General features: G+C 36.0%; 1 protein-coding gene across 4 annotated transcripts in view; it reads right to left on the minus strand.

Moving 5' to 3' along the window:
* Positions 1-27,638, minus strand: part of HELQ (helicase, POLQ like) — a 53,790-nt gene that overhangs the window by 25,731 nt on the left and 421 nt on the right. For all 4 annotated transcript variants that reach the window (XR_014015200.1, XM_081225883.1, XM_081225884.1 and 1 more), the window contains exons 2-11: positions 25,926-26,643; positions 22,156-22,334; positions 21,390-21,590; positions 20,480-20,552; positions 18,459-18,556; positions 17,226-17,324; positions 15,778-15,923; positions 12,307-12,546; positions 8,981-9,122; positions 8,506-8,610 (exon numbers count right to left, since the gene is read on the minus strand). Coding sequence is in view for 3 of the 4 variants with exons in the window: in XM_081225883.1 (XP_081082009.1) it covers positions 8,506-8,610; positions 8,981-9,122; positions 12,307-12,546; positions 15,778-15,923; positions 17,226-17,324; positions 18,459-18,556; positions 20,480-20,552; positions 21,390-21,590; positions 22,156-22,334; positions 25,926-26,643 (2,001 nt within the window). In the remaining variant the exon portion in view is untranslated. The remainder of the gene's footprint in view (positions 1-8,505; positions 8,611-8,980; positions 9,123-12,306; positions 12,547-15,777; positions 15,924-17,225; positions 17,325-18,458; positions 18,557-20,479; positions 20,553-21,389; positions 21,591-22,155; positions 22,335-25,925; positions 26,644-27,638) is intronic.

Consider the following 27,638-nt stretch of genomic DNA (forward strand, 5'->3'; position numbering starts at 1 on the left):
GACCTAAAGATGAAACAAGCAACGATGAACAACACAATAAGTGAAACTAAAAATACTCTAGATGGGATCAATTGCAGAATAACTGAGGCAGAAGAACGGATAACTGAGGTGGAAGATAAAATAGTGGAAATAACTACTGCAGAGCAGAAGAAAGAAAAAAGAATGAAAAGAGCTGAGGACAGTCTCAAAGACCACTGGGACAACATTAAACGCACAAACATTCGAATTAGAGGGGTTCCAGAAGAAGAAGAGAAAAAGAAAGGGACTGAGAAAATATTTGAAGAGATTACAGTTGAAAACTTCTCCAATATGGGAAAGGAAATAGTTAATCAAGTCCAGGAGGCACAGAGAGTCCCATACAGAATAAATCCAAGGAGAAATACACCAAGACACATATTAATCAAACTGTCAAAAATTAAATGCAAAAAACATATTAAAAGCAGCAAGGAAAAAACAACAAATAACACACAAGGGAATCCCCATAAGGTTAACAGCTGATCTTTCAGCAGAAACTCTGCAAGCCAGAAGGGACTGGCAGGACATATTTAAAGTGATGAAGGAGAAAAACCTGCAACCAAGATTACTCTACCCAGCAAGGATCTCATTCAGATTTGATGGAGAAATTAAAACCTTTACAGACAAGCAAAAGCTCAGAGAGTTCAGCACCACCAAACCAGCTTTACAACAAATGCTAAAGGAACTTCTCTAGGCAAGAAACACAGCAGAAGGAAAAGACCTACAATAACGAACCCAAAACAATTAAGGAAATGGGAATAGGAACATACATATCAAAAATAACCTTAAATGTAAATGGACTAAATGCTCCCACCAAAAGACACAGATTGGCTGAATGGATACAAAAACAAGACCCATATATATGCTGTCTACAAGAGACCCACTTCAGACCTAGAGACACATACAGACTGAAAGTAAGGGGATGGAAAAAGATATTCCATGCAAATGGAAACCAAAGGAAATCTGGAGTAGCAATTCTCATATCAGACAAAATAGACTTTAAAATAAAGACTATTAGAAGAGACAAAGAAGGCCACTACATAATGATCAAGAGATCGATCCAAGAAGAAGATATAACAATTGTAAATATTCATGCACCCAACATAGGAGCACCTCAATACATAAGGCAAATACTAACAGCCATAAAAGGGGAAATCGACAGTAACACATTCATAGTAGGGGACATTAACACCCCACTTTCACCAATGGACAGATCATCCAAAATGAAAATAAATAAGGAAACACAAGCTTTAAATGATACATTAAACAAGATGGAATTAATTGATATTTATAGGACATTCCATACAAAAACAACAGAATACACATTTTTCTCAAGTGCTCATGGAATATTCTCCAGGATAGATCATATCTTGGGTCACAAATCAAGCCTTGGTAAATTTAAGAAAATTGAAATTGTACCAAGTGTCTTTTCCGACCACAATGCTATGAGACTAGACATCAATTACAGGAAAAGATCTGTAAAAATTACAAACACATGGAGGCTACACAATACACTACTTAATAATGAAGTGATCACTGAAGAAATCAAAGAGGAAATAAAAAAATACCTAGAAACAAATGACAATGGAGACACGATGACCCAAAACCTATGGGATGCAGCAAAAGCAGTTCTAAGGGGGAAGTTTATAGCAATACAATCCCCCCTTAAGAAACAGGAAACATCTCTAATAAACAACCTGACCTTGCACCTAAAGCAGTTAGAGAAAGAAGAACAAAAACATCTGAAAGTTAGCAAAGGAAAGAAATCATAAAAATCAGGTCAAAAATAAATGAAAAAGAAATGAAGGAAACGATAACAAAGATGAATGAAACTAAAAGCTGGTTCTTTGAGAAGGTAAACAAAATTGATAAACCATTAGCCAGAATCATCAAAAAAAAAAAAGGGAGAAGACTCAAATCAATAGAATTAGAAATGAAAAAGGAGAAGTAACAACTGACACTGCAGAAATACAAAAGATCATGAGAGATTACTACAAGCAACTCTATGCCAATAAAATGGACAACCTGGAAGAAATGGACAAATTCTTAGAAATGCAAAACCTGCCAAGACTGAATCAGGAAGAAATAGAAAATATGAACAGACCAATCACAAGCACTGAAATTGAAACTGTGATTAAAAATCTTCCAACAAACAAAAGCCCAGGACCAGATGGCTTCACAGGCGAAGTCTATCACATTTAGAGAAGAGTTAACACCTATCCTTCTCAAACTCTTCCAAAATATAGGAGAGGGAGGAACACTCCCAAACTCATTCTACGAGGCCACCATCACCTTGATACAAAAACCAGACGAGGATGTCAGAAAGAAAGAAAACTACAGGCCAATAACACTGATGATCATAGATGCAAAAATCCTCAACAAAATACTAGCAAACAGAATCCAACAGAACATTAAAAGGACCATACACCATGATCAAGTGGGGTTTATTCCAGGAATGCAAGGATTCTTCAATATATGCAAATAAATCAACGTGATACACCATATTAACAAACTGAAGAAGAAAAACCATATGATCATCTCAAAAGATGCAGAGAAAGCTTTCGACAAAATTCAACACCCATTTATGATAAAAACCCTGCAGAGTAGGCATAGAGGGAACTTTCCTCAACATAATAAAGGCCATATATGACATACCCACAGCCAACATCGTCCTCAGTGGTGAAAAACTGAAACCTTTTCCACTAAGATCAGGAACAAGACAAGGCTGCCCACTCTCACCACTCTTATCCAACTTAGTTTTGGAAGTTTTAGCCACAGCAATCAGAGAAGAAAAGGAAATAAAAGGAATCCAAATTGGAAAAGAAGAAGTAAAGCTCTCACTGTTTGCAGATGACTTGATACTATACATAGAGAATCCTAAAGATGCTACCAGAAAACTACAAGAGCTAATCAATGAATTTGGTAAAGTAGCAGGATACAAAATTAATGCACAGAAATCTCTGGCATTCCTGTACACTAATGATGAAACATCTGAAAATGAAATCAAGAAAACACTCCCATTTACCATTGCAACAAAAGAATAAAATATCTAGGAATAAACCTACCTAAGGAGACAAAAGACCTGTATGCAGAAAATTATAAGACACTGATGAAAGAAATTAAAGATGATACAAATAGACGGAGAGATATACCATGTTCCTGGATTGGAAGAATCAACATTGTGAAAATGACTCTACTACCCAAAGCAATCTACAGATTCAATGCAATCCCTATCAGACTGCCACTGGCATTTTTCACAGAACTAGAACAAAGATTTCACAATTTGTATGGAGACACAAAAGACCCCGAATAGCCAAAGCAATATTGAGAACGAAAAACGGAGCTGGAGGAATCAGGCTCCCTGACTTCAGACTATACTACAAAGCTACAGTAATCAAGACAGTGTGGTACTGGCACAAAAACAGAAAGATAGATCAATAGAACAGGATAGAAAGCTCATAGATAAGTCCACGCACATATGGTCACCTTATCTTTGACAAAGCAGGCAGGAATGTACAGTGGAGAAAGGACAGTCTCTTCAATATGTGGTGCTGGAAAAACTGGACAGGGACATGTAAAAGTATGAGATTAGATCACTCCCTAACACCATACACAAAAATAAGCTCAAAATGGATTAAAGACCTAAATGTAAGGCCAGAAACTATCAAACTCCTAGAGGAAAACATAGGCAGAACACTCTATGACATAAATCACAGCAAGATCCTTTTTGACCCACCTCCTAGAGAAATGGAAATAAAAACAAAAATAAACAAACGGGACCTAATGAAACTTCAAAGCTTTTGCACAGCAAAGGAAACCATAAACACGACTAAAAGACAACCCTCAGAATGGGAGAAAATATTTGCAAATGAAGCAACTGACAAAGGATTAATCTCCAAAATTTATAAGCAGCCCATGCAGCTCAATAACAAAAAAACAAACAACCCAATCCAAAAATGGGCAGAAGACCTAAATAGACATTTCTCCAAAGAAGATATACAGACTGCCAACAAACACATGAAAGAATGCTCAACATCTTCACTCATTAGAGCAATGCAAATCAAAACTACAATGAGATATCATCTCACACCAGTCAGAATGGCCATCATCAAAAAATCTAGAAACAATAAATGCTGGAGAGGGTGTGGAGAAAAGGGAACACTCTTGCACTGCTGGTGGGAATGTGAATTGTTACAGCCACTATGGAGAACGGTATGGAGATTTCTTAAAAAACTACAAATAGGGGCTTCCCTGGTGGCGCAGTGGTTGAGAGTCCGCCTGCCAATGCAGGGGACACAGGTTCGTGCCCCAGTCCGGGAAGATCCCACATGCCGCGGAGCGGCTGGGTCCATGAGCCATGGGCGCTGAACCTGCAGGTCCGGAGCCTGTGCTCCACAACGGGAGGGGCCACAACAGTGAGAGGCCTGCGTACAGAAAAAAAAAAAAAACAAAAAAAAACTACAAATAGAACTACCATATGACCCAGCAATCCCACTACTGGGCATATATCCTGAGAAAACCATAATTCAGAAAGAGTCATGCATCAAAATGTTCATTGCAGCTCTTTACAATAGCCCAGAGATGGAAGCAACCTAAGTGTCCATCACCGGATCAATGGATAAAGAAGATGTGGCACATATATACAATGGAATATTACTCAGCCATAAAAAGAAACGAAATTGAGCTATTTGTAATGAGGTGGATAGACCTAGAGTCTGTCATACAGAGTGAATTAAGTCAGAAGGAGAGAGACAAATACCATGTGCTAACACATATATATGGAATTTAAGGAAAAAAATGTCATGAAGAACCTAGGGGTAAAACAGGAATTAAGACACAGACCTACTTGAGAATGGACTTGAGGATATGGGGAGGGGGAAGGGTAAGCTATGAAAAAGCAAGAGAGAGACATGGACATATATACACTACCAAACGTAAGGTAGATAGCTAGTGGGAAGCAGCTGCATAGCACAGGGAGTTCAGATCGGTGCTTTGTGACTGCCTGGAGGGGTGGGATAGGGAGGGTGGGACGGAGGGAGACGCAAGAGGGAAGGGATATGGGAACATATGTATACGTATAACTGATTCACTTTGTTATAAAGCAGAAACTAATACACCATTGTGAAGCAATTAAACTCCAATAAAGTTGTAAAAAAATAAAATAAAATAAACAACCTTTATCAGATTGAAGAAGTTCTTTTCTACTCCTAGTATGTTGAGTTTTTATCATGAATGAGTGTTGAGTTCCGTCAAATGGATAATTATGAATACAGTGATGAACTTTGAATGTTAAACCAACTTTGCATTATTGGAATAAATTCTGGTTGATCATGGTATATTGTTCTAAATGTATTGTATGTATTGTTGTATGTATTGTATGTATTGATGTATTGTTGTATTACTAGTACTTTGATCTGGGTTTTTATATGTATGTTTCCCAGAGACATTGGCTTGTAGTTTTCTCTTCTTGTAATATATCTGTCTGGTCTCATAATGCTGGTCTCATAAGATAAGATGAGCAGTGTTCCATCTTCCTCTACTTTTTGAAAGAATGTGTGTATGACTGATATTATTTCTCCTTTAAATGTTTGTTAGAACTCACCAGTGAAGTCAGTTGGGCCTAGAGTTTTCTTTGTGGGAAAGTTCTAAATTACATATTCAATTTCTTTAATAAATATAGGACTATTCAGATTTTTTATTTCTTCAGTCAATTTCGGGAGTTGTGTCTTTCAGGAATTTTCCCCACTGGACTTCCCTGGTGGCGCAGTGGTTAAGAATCTGCCTGCCAATGCAGGGCACATGGGTTCAAGCCCTGGTTCTGGTAAGATCCCACATGCCGAAGAGCAACTAAGCCCGTGCGCCACAACTACTGAGCCTGTGCTCTAGAGCCCACGAGCCACAACTACTGAACCCACATGCCACAAATACTGAAGCATGCGTGCCTAGAGCCCGTGCTCCACAAGAGAAGCCACAGCTATGAGAAGCCTGCACACCTCAATGAAGAGTAGCCCCTGCTCGCTGCAACTAGAGAAAGCCCACACACAGCAACAAAGACCCAACACAGCCAAAAATAAATAAATAAAATAAGTAAATTAAAAAAAAAAAGAATTTTCCCCATTTCTTCCAAGTTGTTAAATTCATTTTTCAGTATTCAAGGATACAGCTATTCAAGAGTAATTCCTTACTACCTTTACTATCTCTGGGATATCCTGTGATGACCTTCCTTTCATTCCTGATATTGGTAATTTATGCATACTCTCTTTTCCTTCTGATCAATTCAATCAATAATCTTACTGGTCTTTTCAAAGAACTAGCTTATGGTTTCATTAATTTTTTCTCTTGTTTGTCTATTTTTTGTCATTGATTTCTGCTTTTATCTGTTATCATTTCCTTCCTTCTACTTACTTTGGGACTTTTTGTTTTGTTTTGCTTTAGCTTCGTAAGGTGAAAGTCAGATCACTGACTTTGGATCTTCCTTGAATTTTAATAAGCATTTAAAGCTATAAATGTCCCCTTAAGCACTTCTTTAGCTGCCTGCCACTAATTTTGATATATCTGTTTTCATCTTCATTCAGGATATTTTCTAATTTCCCTTGTGATTTCTACTTTGACCATAAAAAGATGCTGTTTAATTTCCAAATATTTGGGTATTTTCCTGATACCTTTCTATTATTTATTTTTTTAAAAATATTTATTTGGCTGCATCGGGTCTCAGTTGCAGCGCGAGGGCTTAGCTGCCCTGAGGCATGTGGGGTCTTAGTTTCCCAACCAGGGATCGAACCAGCATCCCTTGCACTGGAAGGTGGATTCTTAACCACTGGACCACCAGAGAAATCCCTACCTTTCTATTATTGATGTATACTATAATTTTGTTTTCATTAGATATCATTCTTTATATGATTTCACTCCTTTAAATTTACTGATACTTATTTTATGGCCTAGAATATGGCCTAGTTTGGTGAGTTTTCAAGTGCACTTAGTGAATGTTCCACATACACAATGGCATACTGGAAAGAGTACAGGCCAGCAAGGCAGGAACCTGAATTATAATCTCATCTAAACGGAACACACTGAATGACCTTAAACTAATCACGAATTCTCTGTTACCTTATTCAATATATAAATGTAATAAGACTCAATGATCTTCATGATCTCTTTCCCTTCTTTATTAATTCCTTGGCAACCCTCCAATTGCAGGTCTTTATTACATTATACATGGATTACTCCAGTTGCTTCCAAACTAGCCTTGCAATACTTCTGCATACTATTATTCCCATTTTACAGATAAGGCAACTGAGTGAGGTTTAAGAGAGAGTTAGTAATTTACACAGGATAACAAGAGACAGAGCTGTGACCCAGACACAGATATGTGTGATATCAGAGCCCTTGCTCAAAACGACCACAGAACACTTTGACTGTTTCTCCACTGATGAATGACTGTGTCACAACTCTTGAGTCTACTATTTAAGTACTCTCTCCTGTCTTCCCCAATCTACAGCACACACTCTGCCCCAACTTTTTCCACCCAAACTTCTACTCTTTGGTATCTTCAGCCCTACTCTACAGCTATAATATCTATTGACTGTTAACCCCACATCACCTTAAAGTTTCTCATCTTTTATTCTATTTTAAGTACCTGGAATGGCTCATTCCTTCCCTCTGCTTATCTAAAACCTCTATCTCCTTCAATGCCCAGCATTAATTCCTTTTCTTTCTTGTAGGCTTTCACTCTTGTAAATGGCCAGAGGATACTGCAACATTACACCATTCATCTGCAAGGTAATCAAAACCTGTCTCATGATATCTTTTGTTTGTCAATTAAATTTTGGATTTTCACTTAAACCATTCAGGTTGATGAAGAGAGACTGCATGATAGGTTAAGAACATTGGTTTTATTGTTAGAGAAAGCTGAATTCAAACCCTGGCTTTGCCACTTTTGGGCTGAGTGATTTGGGCACAAAGTTAAAATTTACTTAAGGATAACCCTAAAAAAAAGGTTTAGCTCAAGAGATATCCTAAAAAACAGCGCCAATTTCTAATCTTAGGAAAAAAAGAGTGTTTTCCCATTATGACCCACCCAAGTTTTTTTTTTTTTTTTAATTTTCTGCCTGATAAAGGCTATACTGATCTGACAAATGTTTATGGTCACAGGACTACAATGAACCTTATTCTTAACAATGGCAGAGATGCTGGATTATCCCACATCAGGACCCATGCCTTTAGAGCTCCTTCTATCCCCCATAGTATCCACCAAAGTTTCTTACTTGTAATGGATGCCCAGTTATGAATTGTTGATTTTTCACATTCTTTATAATTCAAAGGATTAAAAATGCACATATAAATCCAGACTCAGATTTATCATGTCACAGACTGTTCTTTTCCACATTAGATTAGAAGTTAACATTTTTTTCATACTTTGTAGTTTTCAAAACTTTTTAACTTCCATTATCTCAGGTAATAGCAATAAGATATAAAAATATTAAAAAATACCTTCAAACCAATCAAAGAGAGAAACAAAGTTTGGATTCCCTTGGTGAATTCTTGAACAAGTTGACTATAACAGTTTTCCAATGGTCTGCTTATTAACTCCAATACCTATAAGAGTTAAAGCGTTATTATAAAAATAAATTTATGTTTTGCATTACTATAAAAAATAAATGGTGTTCCATATAAATTTTATATTTTGCATAGATTGTGTGAAGGCTGGGGGAGATAAAAAAAAAATAAGAATTTAGCGGGTGTTCTCATGAAAATGGAAGAAGGTAAATGAGGAAAATACTTTTCATTGTTTGCCTGAAATACAAAAGTATTTGAACTACTCTTTCTAATTCTTAACCATGGGAGAGAAGGGAACATTATTTAAAGGAATATTAATAATTAAGTTTTAAAAGACAGTCTCATAAAAGGGCTAGACCAAAGTCCAAGAAAAGACAACAAAATGACCAACCATCCACCAGATTATTACCTGTTGCTTGTCTTTTTCTTGCAATATAAGAATACTCTCCCCAGTAGAATCTATTCCAGCACGGCCAGCCCTGCCAATCATCTGTTTATATTGATTCCTCTTTAAAAATTCTTTAGCAACATAGGGGGCTCTTAAAATAACTCTATGGAATTGATAAAATTAATTAAAAGTGGTACTCCATCTATAGCAATAGCATCTATTTTTTAAAGTTTTCATTATATTTATGTGATATTAAATTTAGTAATGTATTAACTCAAAATAATAGGCAACTACTGTTTACCAAGAATCTATGATGTTCTAGGCTCTTTATGTACATTATTTGTAATCTTACAAAACTCCTGGTGATAATATTCTTACTTATTTACAAAGGAGCTAACTAAAGCATATATATACATGTTAAGTCATTTAGCGAAACTCACAAAATTAGTAATTACCAGAACCATAACTTGAACTTAAGTCTGCTTAGTTGTAAAACATATGGTCAATCCACTAGAGCAATAATCTCAAAATAGTTTTGACTTGATACTCCATAAATGAAAAATCTGACCATGGACCACCAACATATGCATATTCATTTATGAGCTTATAATACTGTCAACATAAAAGTGTAGATTTCAACTGATTTTGACCTACAAACATGGTGATTTCAATCCTGTTCACATATACAGAAGTTTGTAGCCAGCTTTCCTATTCAAAGGTGAGAGAAAACCTGTCATTTACCTAAAACAATCAGCCTACTTCTTTATTTATAAATCTCAATGGACAGCCAAGATTACCAAATACATGAAGAAAACTAATGACATAAAAGAAAAACAATGAGAACATACAGAAGAAATGTCTGACAGAAGCAGATAATATGCAGAACAGAAAAGAACTTTAAAAAATTCTAATTAGTATCCACAGAAAATTCTAAAGGGTATTGTATTCACACTATGAGAGCAGACTGTTATAAAGAAAGGACAATAAAAGAGAGTTCTTAGAAATTAAAAAAATTAATTTAAACAATTTAATAGAACTGAATAATGAATGAAACAGTTAATGGAATACAGTTAAAAACTGATTTTGTTATATAGAAACTAAAGGTGAAGAAATCACATAGCTCATATAGATTGAAAAATGTGTAAGAACAATTAAGAGATGAAAGCTCAATTTAAGAGGCTTCAGCTGTCTAACTGAAGTTACAAAAGCAGAGAACAGAGATAACAGAAGAAAAGAAATAATAAAATAACTGAAAAAAAATTACTCTAAGATGAAGAAAGGCATAAAACTTTAGATTGAAAGCATGTCCAAAGGGCTAAGCCCTATGAATAAGAAGTAGCTAAACTGGGAGAGTTAGGATTGCAGAATTAGATTTCTCAGTTTCTTGAGTTTCAAACCTTGGCTTTGAAACTCATTTGTTGGCCGTGAAGTTGGGTAAATTACTTCATTATTCAGTGCCTCAGTTTTCCCTTCTATAAGATGTGGATAATAAAATACGACCTTCCTCACAGAGCTGTTGTGAGGATCTATTAAGTCAACGCATGTAAAGCTGTTATGACATGAGTGAGGGCGTGTAATAACTGTAATTATTATTATACACTACGACGAAATGTTAAGGTTAAAGAGAAAAGTCTAAAAGGCTTCTGGAAAGGGAAAAACAGCAAGCCTATGCAAAAACAAAAATGACCAACACTAGCTCCTAAAAGACATGGAAGAATACTACAAGGGCCCCAAAGAAAAAAAACTGAACCTAGAATTCTGTTCCTAGCAAGGTGTTCAAGTGTGAGGCTAAAATAAAGACATCTTCAGCTACGCAAAGATTCAAAAATTTTTACTCCCAATTCAGCATTTATAAAATAATTACCCAAGGATGGCAAAATAAATGGATCATAGAAGGAAGATGTGAGACACAAGAGGCAGTGGTAGGCAAAAAAAAAAAAAAAAAGTATAATTTACAGGTAAGTTTAAATAACTATTGATTATAAGATGAAAGAAAATTTAAAATCTAGAACTAAAATTCCAGGTAACTGCAACAATACATGAGGCAGTGTAGAAAAATACACAAATGCTAAGGCTCTTGTTATGTTCAGCAGAGGATATAGTTATTAATTCTAAAATGATAGAAAAACACAGTTGCATTTTTTAACAGTTTTACAACTGTTAAAAAATTTAAATAACCATTGAAATAAGAGAAATAGGATACATAACTTCCTTTTTTATTTCAACAATTGTCTGAAAAAACAGAAAACTTAACCAGTGACAGAGTTTGAAAATAAAAGAATAGAAAAAAATATACTTGGCAAAAAATGTACTCCCAGTATTCAAAATAAAATCACTAAATGAGGAAAACAAGGATGTATTCTATTCATAAAAGGTATAATTCAGCAATAAGATATTTGCAGTAAACCTTTATATACCTAGTTTTGAAACACAAAGCAAGAACTTTTAAAAATGTAAAAAGGAGAAGTTGACAACTCCATAATTACAGTGGGAGACTATGAAATTGACAAATCAAAGAATCACAAAGAAAAAGGAGGAGCTGATGACTAATAACTGTTATATATTGAGCTATGTGAAACTACATACCCAACAGAAAATTCATATTTTTTTAAATCTCATGGATGATTTATAAAAACTGACCATTTATTTGAAAAAATGTCACAAATGACAAAAAGTAGAAATCAATTATACTGGTAATAACCAAAAAGATAATCAAGGATCTACTCTTTTTTTTTTTTTTTTTTTTTTTTTTTTTGCATTACGTGGGCTTCTCACTGCTGTGGCCTCTCCCGTTGTGGAGCACAGGCTCTGGACGCGCAGGCCCAGCAGCCATGGCTCACGGGCCTAGCCGCTCTGCGGCATGTGGGATCTTCCCGGACCGGGGCACGAACCCGTGTCCCCTGCATCGGCAGGCGGACTCTCAACCACTGCGCCACCAGGGAAGCCCCAAGGATCTACTCTTTAAAAAAAGATACTAGACTCAAAACTCTTTATGGATGAGTTCTCTAAAGTTTCAAGGAAATCTCTGTTAAATAAACTCTTTCAGATCATAAAAAATGGTCAAAAGCTTGCCAACTGTTTCTACACAACCAGGATAATAAACCATAACATCAAAACCAGATAGGGCGAGTAACAAAGAAAGAAGGAATTCTAACAGCAAGAAATCTACTAGTGTTATTTTTCATTAAAATATTAAAGTAAATAAACCAAACAATCAACTCAGCAAATGCTGAAAAAAAGTTTGATAAATTCTCACCCACTACTGAGAAAGAATAAAACAACAAAAACTGTTGGCAAGCTAGGAAATGGAAAGTTTTGAGACCAGCCAACAATGACTTATATCTTACCTTCGAGCTGGTAGGTTAACACCTGCTGCTAGGGTGGATGTGCAGGTAAAAAGGCAGAGAACTCCTGCGGAGTAGGCCTCCTCCAAGAGCTTCCTTTCATCACATGTTAAACCACTATGGTGATAAGCAACTCCAAATGGGATGGTGTGCTTTAAAACAGGACACAGGTTGCCACTGCTGATATTCTTCAAGTTCTTAATCACCTCATGTTTTTCTTTCTCTTTGTGTTTCAGATATTCCCTGGGAAAAAGATGTTAGACATGAACACTTGATCTTATAGTGACAAAGTACCTAAAATTTTAATTTCAGTAGGTGCATGTAAACATTCTTTTTTTAAAAGAGCTTATTACTTTTATTGATATAAATACATAGAATGTTCTTAGAATTTTGATTTGACTTCATTAGCTATTAGGCAGTTTCTCTGAACCTTTTTGTGGATCACAGAGCCCTGTGAAAATCTGCTTAAAACTAAGGAAAGGGGCTTCCATGGTGGCGCAGTGGTTCAGAGTCCACCTGCTGATGCAGGGGACACGGGTTCGTGCCCTGGCCCAGGAAGATCCCACATGCCATGGAGCGGCTGGGCCTGTGAGCCATGGCTGCTGAGCCTGCGCGTCTGGAGCCTGTGCTCCACAACGGGAGAGGCCACAGCAGTGAGAGGCCCACATACCGCAAAAAAAAAAAAAACTAAGGAAAAAAACATTCACATGAACACAACACTTTGCATATAATTTCAAGGATTCATGGACTTCCTGAAGTTCAATCCTGTACCTCCTATGAATACATGAACTCCAGGTTTAGACCCCTGCTCTAGATGTTACAATTATTTTTTCACAAGAACATACATCTTTAGTGAAGATGATTTGTTTTAAGTCATAAATTTTCTTCTCTGAAGATGAAAACATATATTATTAAATCATATGAATTATATGTAAAACACTGTCTAAACTCTAGCATTTTAGAAGCCTCAGTAATATCCTACAATGCCTTCTTACCTAGAAGCACCTATTATTTTAAATTCCCTTCTAGAAAAGAAAAAAAGGAAAGAAAGACTAAGTACAACTAACTACTAACTGACTACAAAGCAACAACTTCTGAATACCAGTAGCAAACAAATATAGTCCAAGATATAAATATAATACACACAGCCTTATGTTGTTTTAGCATGCTTCATGGAAAGCATAGAGAGCTCTGGCCGGTGCTAATTGCACATGGACAGTAATTTCACACGAAGCTGAGCAATGGGAGGCCAGGAGACAATGAAGAATCGGGAAGAAAGTGGTCAAGAGTCATCAGTGCAAGAACTAGAAGTGGCTGCTGAGCAGGGAGCAGCAGACTTTACGTTACTACTCTCCGGCCAGTGTTTGAGGTCCTGAAAGGGACGAATCCTCAAGGAATTAAGACTTATGGATAATCACCCTATAAGTTTAGAGAAGGGAGACATTATTTGTAACTGACCAGATAAGACATAATTATATGCAGAAGGGTTTTGTGGGAGAAGTTGAGATGTGAGCTGGGCCTTGAAGAAAAGGTGTTAGAGAGGCAGCAATGAGGGGGCAGGAAAGTGCAGTGTTGGCAGAGAGTAAAGCAGGATTGTAGGCATGGAAATGGGAAGTTCAAGAATAAACAAAGAAGACAAGTAGTTCAGTCTGGATAAAGTGCAGGGTGGATAAAGAAAGGAAGAAATCAGGATGGAAAAGTAAGTTGAGTCATTATCTTAGCATGAATTCTAGGCTAAGAAGCACTGTGGTATCATTTTCAGGGACATTTTTAGGGAAAGTGATATGACCAGAGCTCTGGCAGTTGTCAGCAAATAGTGTTTAAAAGACATCCTTAACTTAGAAGTCAAAGGTGGTAATAGCTATAAAAAAGAGAATTTTCGTTGAGATTGAGACAATCACTTGGGAAAAAATCTGCTTCAGTCTTTGCACTTAGACATACAAGCATATTCTAGGTGATTTTACTATACCTGCTTCACATGAAATTTATGATTAGGAGGCAAATCATTAAGACATAGGCTGATATTCCAGGACTCTCATGAAATTATGTTTTAAGGACAATACTGAGATCAGAAACCATTTAGCCCCAGATTTTACTTCATCTACATGTAAACTATAGAATAATATAAAAAAGTATGCTCTAAACATGACATTTTAGCCAACAGCCACCAAAAAAGGGGGCTAAGCTATACTCAGAACATTCACCTTACGAAAGCAGCAAGTAATACGGAAAATGTATTTTAAAGGAAGTTTTCCTTCAGAAAGAGTTTAAGAAAGTATCAAGTGTCCATAATAATTCATTAACTAAGGGCTCTGGAGAACCAAATTTTTAAGTAATTCAATATTAAACATCAACATTTATGACCCAAATAAATTGTTATCACCAAAAAGCAAAATAAGTCAAGGATATAACTTGACTAATAATAAACCTCACATCTCCCAGTCAAAAGTTTGTCTCTAAATTTCCCCATCACTTAGTCAGTGCTACACTACCTTATTCTAAGAAAACAACTGATTTACTGAGAATATCTCAATGATAACTTAATCTCCTTAGGTTTTTATAATCTACATCGCAGATGTAGAGGCAGACTCTGTTACCGAAATGGGAAACTCCTGGACTTTATCCCGAACATCTGCATCTTTGTGCTAGTCAATGAATTTAACTCTGTATTAGATCAATCCATGATGACAGCAGGCTTGGGAGGGGAGGCAGAGGATGGCTAGATTAGAATCCATAATACTGGTCTGTGAACAGTGAAATAGCACTGGCTCAGGGGCCAAAAAGAAGTCTGAAAAATGTAATAAAACTACACATGGGACAAAAAGGTACAGAAAAAACTAAACTGTTCATACTTAAGTTCATTTTATACTTATCTCTATGACATAACAGAACCAACATTAAAATTTTATAGTATAAAATTACAAACTAATACATTTCTTAATTATTTAGGAAATTCAATTCAAATGTCCACACAACCTAAGTGTGAAGTTTACTAAGAAAACAAAGGCAACAGTACTTAATTTAAAAGAAAGTTAAGCTGAAGATATGATTCATCCACACAGTGATTAGTGATTAGTCCTCTGATCATGTAGGCCAGTGGTTGACCTTGGCTGCATGTTGGACTCTCCCTGGGAGCTTTACAAAATAATGGTGCCTGGGTCCCACTCCCACATATTCTGATTTGTCTTGGATGTAGCTTGGGCACTGAAATTTTAAAAAGGCCCCAAGATGATTCACTGTGCAGCCAAGCCATTATATTAGTCAGCGTTCTCTTACATGTAGAATTTTTCTCTGGCCATTTCACATATGTGAATTTCACAGTTCAACTTTCTTCAAGGTCAGGGCCTTTAGAATCTATTATAACAACTTAGTATAATGTTCTGCAAGAAGTAATTAGTGCTTGTTGAATAAACAGAACATACAGCATGTAAATCATAATAAAAATGAAACAATATTTTTAAAAGAGTAACATACTTGCTTAAAATTTTGCATATCATTTCTGCTACATTTTCACAGTTCTTCTTAGTGGGACAAAAAACTAAGCAGGAATAATTGGGAATAACTTCTGCCACCAATGCTACCAAGTGATCAGGATCCATCTTTTTCAGAGTATCAGAATACTGCACAACAAGATTTAGGAACAAGGTAGTTAGCAACCATGAAAGCCTTTCATTTTACCAGTGTAAAAGGTAAGTAAAAAGGTAAGCTTTGAAAGGTAAGTAAACCAAGCATAATTTTGAACTTCTCATTTAAAATATGATCATTTAAAAGAAAAGATACAACCTATATTAAACAGCAAAATGTTAAGTCCCACTTTTCTCTCGGGTTCTTAGGGTTTCGTTAGGTGTCTTTAGTTTTAAATAAAGGAAGTGAAAATAGTTAGTTATTAATAACCCCATTGCACGCCCATCTCCACTGAAGCAGAAAAAGTCCACAGAGAGAAACACAGACTGATCCTAATAATAGTCAAAGAACTGCATAAATAAGCTAAACCTCCTGCTTTACTAACAGTTTTCAAAAACATAGATTCAATCATACTACAGGACATATTTTCAGAAATAAAAAATATATTTATCAAGCAGATGCAAAGAACTCAAAGAGCATGAAGAAAAATGTAAAGTTATTTAAAATCTCCTCACTTCCTTCAACTTTACTGAAAACTAATTAAGGTACAGATTTAGAATAATATACCTTTAGAGAATTCTAAAACTGTTGTAAAATCCCTTTCTTCCCCTTTTAATGTCCTTCACATAAATCACAGAACATTAACATAGTATACATTAACATTTTCATACACCAGTATCTGAGCTATACAGCCCACAAATATTTCTTCTTGTTTTGCTGCTGTTGCTGAATGAATAAACATTTATGGGAGAGGTCTCCAAACGTTCTTGGTTCCTGGAGCCCCAAGGTCAAAAGAAATAACTAACAGTTCTGATTCTTAGGTAGTTAGGTCCAAACAACTTAATAAGTATGTATTTCCTCACAAATTAGTAGCCATCTAAATAAATAATACACATCAATTGAATAAAAATTTTTTTTATTTCATTCTTAAATAACCATCAGAGCCCACTAACAGGATGTGCACACAACTGGGCCCTGCAGTCTTCCAAACCTCAGAAATCCTCATTTCCTGTCCCACATTGATTTTCACATGCTATTTGCTTACAGTAAGTGCAAAACCCCCCAACTTCACAAAGATACAATATCGTAGGAAAATAATGTAGTGTGATCTAATGTTGACATAGGAAACTGCCTATCTTGAACCAGTAGTTTGTGTGGTGTCCAAGAGTTGTCAAGCATCAGCTGTTTCTCTGAAACAACTAAACTACCCCATGGTACCCATGCAACTCTTTTGTGGTACCCCAGGGAAGCTGGGCACAAAGTCTGGGAACCTTACCTTCAGGGATTATCAAGGTTACCTTATAGTTAAGGAGACGTGAAAAAGTCATGCCATTCTCAGCTTTGCTGTCAACCTCATATATTGCATCCTTTATTTTCAGATATTCTTTTAATTCAACCTCGAATTAAAAGGACATTTGCAATTAACATCATATGTAAATTTCTTTTTCCAGAGTATCAAATTTTGTAAAATATGTTGTAAAAAGGAAAGATATACAAAAATTTTAGCTTTTCTTAAGGTATGTAGAATGCTTCAACTTAGAAGTTATTTCTTTCCCATCTAAGTTTATTTTTCCCTTTAAATCAAAACAGGGATTAATATCCTTGAAGAAATACTTATGAATTGAATAGCCACATACCTAAAAGAAAATCAGATACTTTTATGTGTCACAAGAGGAAGTATAAATGAGTCAAGTGTTCACACTCTATTTTTTATTAAGGAGTTATTTGTGGTATTCCTTAAGATTTAAAGCTTCATTAGTCATCAGTTTTAATCTAAAAATGACCAAATTATTAATTTAACTATTTGTAGACAAAAAAGGCTTGTAAATACAGCTCATTGAATTTTTAAAAGAACAGCATCTAATTTGACAATTAAGGTCAGAAAATATCTCTTGAAAATTCTCATATTTGGTGCAAATGTAAAAACACTAAATTTCAAATTAAAATTTGGTGATTCTAAAAAAATTATTTTCTGAAAGCCTATTTAGACACAGAAACTACAAACAGAGTATATGTACATTATAAGTTACTTTCGAATAACTATGAACTACATTTATTTACTTTCTTCAAGTCTTTTAGGAATACTGTTATTGGGGAGTTTAAATTTAAATCCATGTGAAGTCTTAACTTATTTTAAAAAAGCATTAAAACTACCAAAGCATAAATATTTGAAAATATTTTAACTTTTAAGATAAATTTTTTTATGTGCCAATAACTTGAATCACTAAATTCTCACTGAATGAAAAAATTTACCTTACAGAATATAAAGTAGCAAAGCAAAATGGGTCTGAAAAATTCCATTCAATAAATATTCATTGAAGGCCCATGGGTCAGGCACTGTTCCAGGTGTTACCCATACAGTACTGACCCAAGCCAAGATCCCTGACCTCTACACACAAACTTGCTACCATTTAGCCATGGTGAGTGGCATTATGTTCCTTCACTACTCTTAGAATTTTTATACAGTACATTTGCTACTTTTCTTTCTAAATAGAAGATGATACATAACAAACCAAACCTTAGGTACATACTGGTCTAAACTGACTCGTGTAATATTCTGCTTGCAGGAACTCTTGTAGGTCTTCAACATTGTTTAATGTTGCACTCATACCAATAATTTGAGTTGTTTCTAAAAAAAAAAAAAACCCAAAGTATTGAGGAAAATGTGTTACTTAGTATATCATAACAGTAATTTTAGCAACCTTTTAGTGTTCTTATTCTTCCTGAGTGATTTGAGAAAGAGGGGGCAGGTAAGAAAAATACCAACACAGTTGACCCTTGAACAACACGAGGGTTAGGGGTACCAACCTGCTTCGCAGTCGAAAATCCATGTAAAACTTATAGTCGGTCCTCCATATCCTCAGTTCTGCATCCCTGGATTCAACCAACCACAGATCATGTGGTACTGTAGTACTTACTATTGAAAAAAATCCACATATAAGTGGACCCATGCAGTTCAAACCTGTGTTGTTCAACTGTCAACTGTATAATACCAGAGTATTAATCTGGCAGATGATATTACTCAGAAGAGAGGTATAAGCTGGTAACACAGATTGGGAGGCATCAAACACAAGGAGCCCTTGAAGTCATGAGTATGGATGAGAATTAGCAGAAACTGTATGAAGTAAGAAACAAGAGAAGAGTCTAAGAGGAATCTATGGTAACACCAATGTACATGACGAATATGCTTAGAAAGCAGTGTCACAAAGGAGAACAAAAGGAGAAACTAAAGAGATTCCTTTCATTCAAATATCTATTAAGTGTAAGGCATTGGTGACAGAAGGACAAATAAGTATACAGCAGTAGCAAACACATGTCCATTATGTGCAGGTACTATGCTAGATGCTGTACAAAGACTGACTCATGCTATCTTCACAGCAATTCAGTGAGGAAGGTTCTATTACTATCACCCATTTTTGATGCATAAGGAAAAAGAGGCACAGTTACTATAACTTGCCCAAGGTCACAGACAAAGTTAAAAGTGAGCCAGGATTTGAATCCAGCTCCAGAGTCTGCCCTTAGCCATTAGGCTATGCTATCTCTCAATGCTAACACATGATCAGTCTTACAGACAGATAGTAGGGGAACCAAGACAGAATGATGTTTCAGCATCCAAAGGAAAAATGAATGATAAATAATCAAATATTGAAGAGAAATTAAGACAAGGACAGTCAGTGTACACTGGATTTGACAAGTAGATGATCATTTTCCCCTCTTCCTCTGCTTTATATTTTTCCATAGAATTTGTCACCATCTGACACACCGTATGTTTTCTTGTTTATCTGCTTATTATCTGTTCACTTTCACTAAAATATAGGTTTAATAAAGGTAGGGCCTGATGCACAGGGGGTACTAAATAAATATTTTTTTAATAAATGATTATAAAGTGCTACAACCTGCCTAAATACCACTTTTATCAAAATTTTAAAACTAATTCTTAAGATCTGACCTTTATGATTAATAATTTTCTGTATATAAACTATTATAAAATATAACAATAAGCTATTGCAATAGTATATCAAAAATAATAGAGAAGATATTTAGAATATTTCATATACATTTAAAGACTATCTGATGTTGTAAAATAGCTCCTTAAAGTGACTATTTATATACAATGTTTTCTTGGTATGATGATCATACTGATGGTGGCAACAGCAGCAAACCCTTATTGTGCTACGTGCTAGGCATGGCTGAATGCGTCCATTACGTGTGTTAACTCATATAATCCTCACAACAATCCCATCTGGTGGGTACCATTATTATCCCCATTTTACAGATGAAGAAAGAGAGGTTGAGTCACATGCCTCAGCACACATAGCTACTAAGTGGAGGATACTGATAGGGGACATCCTCAAATGTTAACTTCATTTATCTTCACTCACTCATCCATTCTTCCAACAAAATTTATAAGCTTACTTTGGACATAAAAACTAAGGCAGAAAGCTTAAGTACCTTACTCTAGGTTACATAATCTAGCTAGTGATAGAATTAAGTCTTTTATAGGTCTCTTGATTATAAATCAATTAGTGACCACATTTGAAAGAATACTTACTGCTAGTGTAGAGGATTTTTGCTAGAGTCATTTCCAGTATAGCCCCACGGCTTCCTTCACCAATCATGTGCAACTTTGAAATTTAAAAAAAAAAGGGGGAGAAAAGTAAATCTGCATAAAATACCTATGTAAAACAAGCATACGTTGGATGAAATGAAGAAGCAATCTTTGCTTTATAACTCAAGCATTTTCGTTATGGCAACTAGAGTACATATACATTATTTCACTGGTATTTTAAGTTAATGAGGTTGTCCTGAGGACAACATTCTGGCATCTGCAATTCATAAGTACTATTATAAAACTGAACATATATACATATATTCACTCCTCAAGAAATGCTTGACACAAAACTGAATTTAAGACTACCATGCATGGGGGCTTCCCTGGTGGCGCAGTGGTTAAGAATCTGCCTGCCAATGCAGGGGACACAGGTTTGAGCCCTGGTCCAGGAAGATCCCACATGCTGCGGTGCAACTATGCCTGTGCACCACAACTACTGAGCCTGCGCTCTAGAGCCCACGAGCCACAACTACTGAGCCCACGAGCCACAACTACTGAGCCCACATGCCACAACTACTGAAACCCACACACCTAGAGCCTGTGCTCCACAACAAGAGAAACCACAGCAATGAGAAGCCCGTGCACCACAACGAAGAGTAGCCCCTACTCGCCGCAACTAGAGAAAGCCCGCGCACAGCAACAAAGACCCAATGCAGCCAAAAATAAATAAAATAGATACATTAAAGAAATAAAAAATGTTTAAAAAGATTACCATGCATGAAATGTTTTCATCTGTTATCTATATATTAAAATAAATTACTTATTCTCATAAAGGTATTAAGCAGATCCACATAATAATAAATGTTAGTATAATAAAAATGTGGATAAATTAATAAATGGAGTAACCAACCTCATCTACAACAACCAGACCCAGACTGTTAATCCTTTCGGTTTCAATCAAGGAGTTCACCAGACTATGTCCTTTTTCAATAGTGGCAATATATAGTGATTTCTTTTCCCTTCTTTTAATTGGAGGAAATTTTCCTTTGCTTCCAGCATATTCTTCAACAAAGAAACCCAGTTCTATACCAAAACTTGACAAACCTGAAATCTAGAATATTAGTTAAAATAAACAAAAAAAAATCAGATAAGAACCCTAATTATTAAGTGTTCACAGGAATTTAAAAAATCTAAGTGTTTAATACCAAACAATGGGAACAAGGTCACAGATAATACATACCTATATATATATAAGAAATGTCATAATTAATGTATTAATCTTTGCAAATAAATGCCACTTTTAAACTAGATAATATAAATATAAATTTTAAGTGTCTCCTCTGATGTTAAAAAATCAGAATAACTCATTTATTTTGATAAAATAATTGGTTAGTTTCTGCTTGGAAAAGCAAGCTAAATATCAATACAACATGTAAAATGGAGTTTAATCCACAGGTTTAGAAAAAAATAAAACCCCTTCTGAAACAGGTAATTAGAAGAGATTTTCGGTTAAGTACTCCACACTGCATTAGCACATCCTAAAAATAATAATTCTCCATCATTAATAGAGATACCTTTTCTCAGTCAATAAAAAGTTGTTATATTTATGCTAGTTTTTATATCTGAATGTCAAAATTACATTAGCAAATACCACTTGTTAAAAAAAAAAATCACACCTTTTCTTGAACAATTGCCACATATGGTAGGATCATTAAAACATCTTTTCGCCGGCAAAGCAGTTCTTGCAGCATTAAAATCTCAGCCACGAGGGTTTTTCCACCACTTGTTGGCAAGGAATATATTAAATTTTTTCTTTCTTGCACAGAGTTCAATGTTAAGCAAGCATGTTGCCATTCTGTGGAATTGGAAGAAAAAAAAAAAAGCCTTAATTTCCCCTTCTACAGTCCCAGTTTTCTAAGAAGAAAAAATCAAATCTTACCCTGTGTAGCATCTTCTCATAGCAATAAATGTAACTATATATCAATGTTAATTGTCAAAATCCCCAATACATGGTGTGCATTCTAGTTCAGGCCTGGTCAGTGAGGTGGGCAACTAGCCCACCTACTTTCCAGCTGCGGGCCGAGGTCTACGATTCCACAGGGCAGACAGCACCTGCTGGACAAGAGATGTCACCTGGGACATGGAGGGGCTAACGGGCACTTCAAGGATCTGTGTGAATTCTAAGGCCTTCCTCTTATGTTCTACAAGGACACTGTGTAAGATTCCCTTCCTCATTCACCCAAATACCATCTTAGAGGGAAACAGGGCGAGGAGGAATAAAATGTATGAGGTTTTACACAAACTAAGAAAGACTATTCAATCAGCTCTCACAGGGAGCTAAAGTATGAATGACCTGAATACCACCTTAAACTGACTGATGAGACTGTTTAAACCATAAAAGACTAGGGTTATTAACTAGAACATCCAGAATTTCTACAACTTAGCAAGGTGGAATTTATGAAAATGATCGCATCAGATCCAAAACAATGTGAAAACTAGTATAACTACTCTGTAGGAAAATTTGACAATGTGGATCATCAAAAGTCTTCAAAATATGCATCATTTCTATCCCTAGAAAAATGGGCAAAAGATATGACAAGACATTTCACACCAGAGAGAAATGCAAATGGCTAATACCAAAAAAAAAGCCCCCCACACATAAAATCCAGAGTTTACTAGAGTGGACATGAACAGGCATTTTTGTGTATGGTTGACGAAAGCATAAACTGCTACAATCTTTTTGGAAAGCAATCTAGCAGCATCAAAAATAAAACTGTACACTGCCTTTGATCTAGCAGTATTGCTTGTAGAACTCTACACCTACAGAAATAAAAGCGAGGGTATATATATATATATAGGTTATGTGCAAGATGTTCACCATAACGTTGTTTATATATAACAAAGAGCCATCAAGGAGTAAAGACTGAATTATTGCACAATCATATGATGTATTTCTTTGCAGCCTGAAATATTTGCAAATGACTATGTATTTTTACTTTAAAAGTATCTCAATATTTTACAGCACAGGAAAATACAGCCATTATATTGTAATAACTTTATTTTATTTACTTATTTTTTTATCTTTTGGTTGTGCCGTGCTGCATGTGGGATCTTAGTTCCCCAACCAGGGATTGAATCTGTGCCCCCTGCAGTGGAAGCATGGAGTCTTAACTACTGGACTGCCAGGGAAGTCCCCTGTAATAACTTTAAGTGGAGTATAATCTATAAAAATACTGAATCACTATGTTGTACACCTGAAACCAATATTGTAAATCAACTATGCTTAAATTAAAAATTTTCAAAAATATTTAAATAAATTGAATATTTAATACTTAAATATTAAAAAATACTTCAGACTAGTATCACCCACTAGTTATCAAACTGCAGATGTTTGTGTGAAAATACAACTTGACCATATCCACATTTTATCCAACTCAGAGTTTTAAAGTATAAAATGACCAAAATAATGAATATTTAGGAATAACATCTATCTTCACACATTAAAAGAAAATTACATTAACTTAGTTCCCAACATTTCTATAAAACAAATTAAGCATAATTCTACACTTAAGAAGCAAAAATAACAGTTTAAGGTTGAAGTTCTCTAACTCAGTAGCTCTCAAACTTTCCACACATCAGAATAACCTGGAGGACTTACTAAAGCAGATGGCCAGGTCCCACCCCAAGGTTCTGATTCAGGAGGGCTACGGTGGAGCCTGGGAATGTGCATTTCAACAAATTTCCAGGTGATGCTGATGCTGCAGTAGGAAGTGCACTTTGAGAAGCATTGCTTTAGCTCAATGAAAAGCAGCACACATATTTATGCTTTAACTTGGTCATCCTTAAGCCAGATTTACAAATAAAAAGAGATTTTAAAAAGTTATTTACTGGGACTTCCCTGGTGGTCCAGTGGTTAAGAATCCACCTTCCAATGTAGGGAACGTGGGTTCGATCCCTGGTCCGGAACTAAGATTCCACATGCCACAGGGCAAACCAGGCCCGCGTGCTGCAACTAGAGAAGCCCACACGCCACAACAAAAGATCCCACATGGTGCAACGAAGATCCTACGTGCCGCAGTTTAAGACCCAACACAGCCAAAAAAAAAAGTTATTTACTGAAGTTCTTACTTAGAAGCAATCAATATAATTACTGACAGTCATTACCAACGTCTAATTTGGCATGTCCTTGACACAAAACTGGAAAAACAACTATTATTATTATCCCTTTTTAACAGAGCAGGAACTAAGGCTCAGAGCGCAAAACCTGTGTTTAAGTGACATGGCCAGAATTCCTAACTAGGCTGACAAACCCCAGCAGTTGAGAACCTACCAGGGTGTACCAGGTACAGTGCTAGTCACATAAGAAAAAGATGAGTTAGATAGAGCCCTGTGCTCAGGGCACTCATTCTGGCAAGAGATGCAGATTAGACAAAAAACAAGGTGCTAGGAGAAAAGCAGAGGGAAGAAAGTTAACATCTACTTTAAGGGCAATATACACCTGTAGCTCTTAAACTGCAAACCTTGCAATTTAGAATTTGTTAAGACTCTTGTAAAGCCTTATATTAGACTTTGTTTCCTGTAGTCCTATTTCTCCAACCTGATTGTCTTCTCCTGAGATGCGAACTCATGTTTTCATGTGGTTCATAAGATACTAACTTAGGAGTTTCAGAAATAACTTTGAAGTAATTGGATGATAGGCTGCTCTTCAGGGATGGAAGCAAGTGTCCCTTCTGTCTAAAATGACACATATTTGAAATATATGCAAGGACCCAGGATTTTTGAAAAATGTTACAAATGAATTATTATTAATACTATTTCTTTGTACTTAAATCCTAATGTTAGCTGTCCTTAAAAATGTTTAGTTTTAATCAAACTAAACAGTTCAGTCAGTTTTACAAATACTGACTTCCTTCACTCAAGACATATGAGTAGTCAATGGAATTTCAGCAACTGAGTTTTGGTAGTAAAGTAAGAGCCAGCTAAGGAAGCATTAGCTAAGAAAACTGAGGAGCAGCTAGACAACCAGAGAAAAAAAACCAGGAATGGAATGTCAAGATGTCAAGAAATGGGTGTTTCAAGAAGAGTTTGGTCAATTTTGTCAGGTAAGCAACTGTCAAAGAAGGTAAGAACTAAAACTATCACTGAGCTGCGACCCCCTAGTCATTGTATCTTAAGTGACAGCACAGAACGCAGAGTTGGAGTGGACTGGGAATTATCTGAAGTGAGGAAAGGGAGGCAGCAAGGATAACACGTTGGAGAAGTGTGACCACGAAGGGAAGGAAAGAAGTTCAATAGCAGCAGGATAGGGATGGAAGGCTCAGAGGACTGATGTTTCGATTTGTTTTAAGGGGAGAAATATGACCATGGAAGCATCAGTTTTCTTTTGATTTGCATCAATATTACGGTAATGATGGTAATTTTTTTTCATTCCAGCAAAAAACATTACCATATAATTTTTCAATTCCCTTGAACTGAACATAAAGGTCTCTCACTTTGCTGGGTAATGAATAAAAAGGACCAAGGTCATCTAATGATGACTCAATTGTTTTCTTAGCAACATTAATTTCTTCAGACAGAAGAGTCTCTTTGAGCTGTTTAGTCCTAGAAAATACTGGTGTTTGGGCCTTGGCATTTCCAGTCATGGTGTTTTTTAGATGATCTTTAAGACTTTTTCTCCTATTCACATCTGAACTAGTTCTGACTTTAGAAGAGGATTCATCAGTTTGCTGTGGATGCTCTACGTTATTAATGGGCAATTCCTCGTTCACAGTCTTGTGAGAGGATGAGTTCCAATCCCTCTCTTCAGTAGATGGATCACCCAAATCACTTGAAGAGTTATATAAATTTTCAAAGAATAAAACCTGTGAAGAAGGTATATCATACAAAACATCAGCTTCAGGATCAACAGAGACATCTTCATGCCTGCTCTGGTTCTTCGTGTGCTCATCTATTTTTAATTCAGTACAGTCGCCTACAGTAGTAATGCTGAGTGTGTTGTGTTTAATGCTTTCTGAACAAAGATCTTCACTGGCATGGTCTGTAGCATGTTTCCTATGTTCAGCAAGTTGCAAATATTTTTGTTCCAGGTCATCAACTTGAGCTAAAAAAGAGTTTTCAGCAAAGCTATCATAGTCACCAAACATGTCCTCTTCACTGTCAATATTCTGGAAAGAAAACAAAAAGATTTATGGTCAATTCTAGCTTCATTAAGAATAAAAGTTTCAGCTGAGGGCTCTATCAAGCATATAATTATATGGTCACTTATGGATCACAGACCTAAAGGTAAATCTGCCTATAAAATAGATACTATCATCCCATTTTACAGATCAAGAAATGGAGGCCCAGAGAGGTTAAGTGACTGGCATAAACTGTCCTCCTAGTGATGCTGGGATCCTAATTCTTAAGCTAGTGCTAAATCCTTTAAAATGGCAGCAAGACCGATAACCATCTACTGGAAGGGGAGAAGTTTCTGATAACCGCAGTACCATTTCCATCTCACTAGAAGTTTCTGATAACCGCAGTACCGTTTCACCTCCGATACTCCAATCTGCAGAGACTGGCCTGTAATAAAATCATGCTTGTACCACTGGACACTCCAAGGAGATTGTTCTTAGAAATCTGAAATTGAAAGGGAGTGTCTGACTTGGTATGGTCTATAAACAGAGGAGATGGAATTTGGAGGTAGCAATATAGGGGAGTGATTAAGAACCCAAGATTTAGAGTAGGAAGTGTAGTTTCTTAACTTCCCAGGGCCAGATTTCTGTTGTAAAATCTAGATAACGTAAGTTTAACAAAGTACCCAGCACATAATAGGTCTGCAGTAAATGGTAGATTTTTAGTACAAGGAGCAGCAGAAACTTGGAAGTCTAGGTTTGCGTCTCGGTCCTGCCACTTACTTGCTACATGTACAACTTCTGTCTCGGGGTTTCATATCTATATAAAAATGGGGCTAACAGTGCAACACCTCACAGGTGAGGATTAACAGCGATAACAAAGACGAGGTAAGCACACGAAGGTTAGTAGATAATTGGTCAATTGTTTGCACCTGGGAAAGGAACTGCCAAACTTTTTGGCGTTCCAAACACGCCTTCTTCAGCTGGTCTCCCACGCCTCTTTCAGTGAGCATGCGCAGTGGGAGACCTGGATTTGTGTCATCACC

The sequence above is a fragment of the Mesoplodon bidens genome (assembly GCF_964165515.1).
Source record: "Mesoplodon bidens genome assembly, chromosome: 1".
In the NCBI taxonomy this organism is placed as follows: domain Eukaryota; kingdom Metazoa; phylum Chordata; class Mammalia; order Artiodactyla; family Ziphiidae; genus Mesoplodon; species Mesoplodon bidens.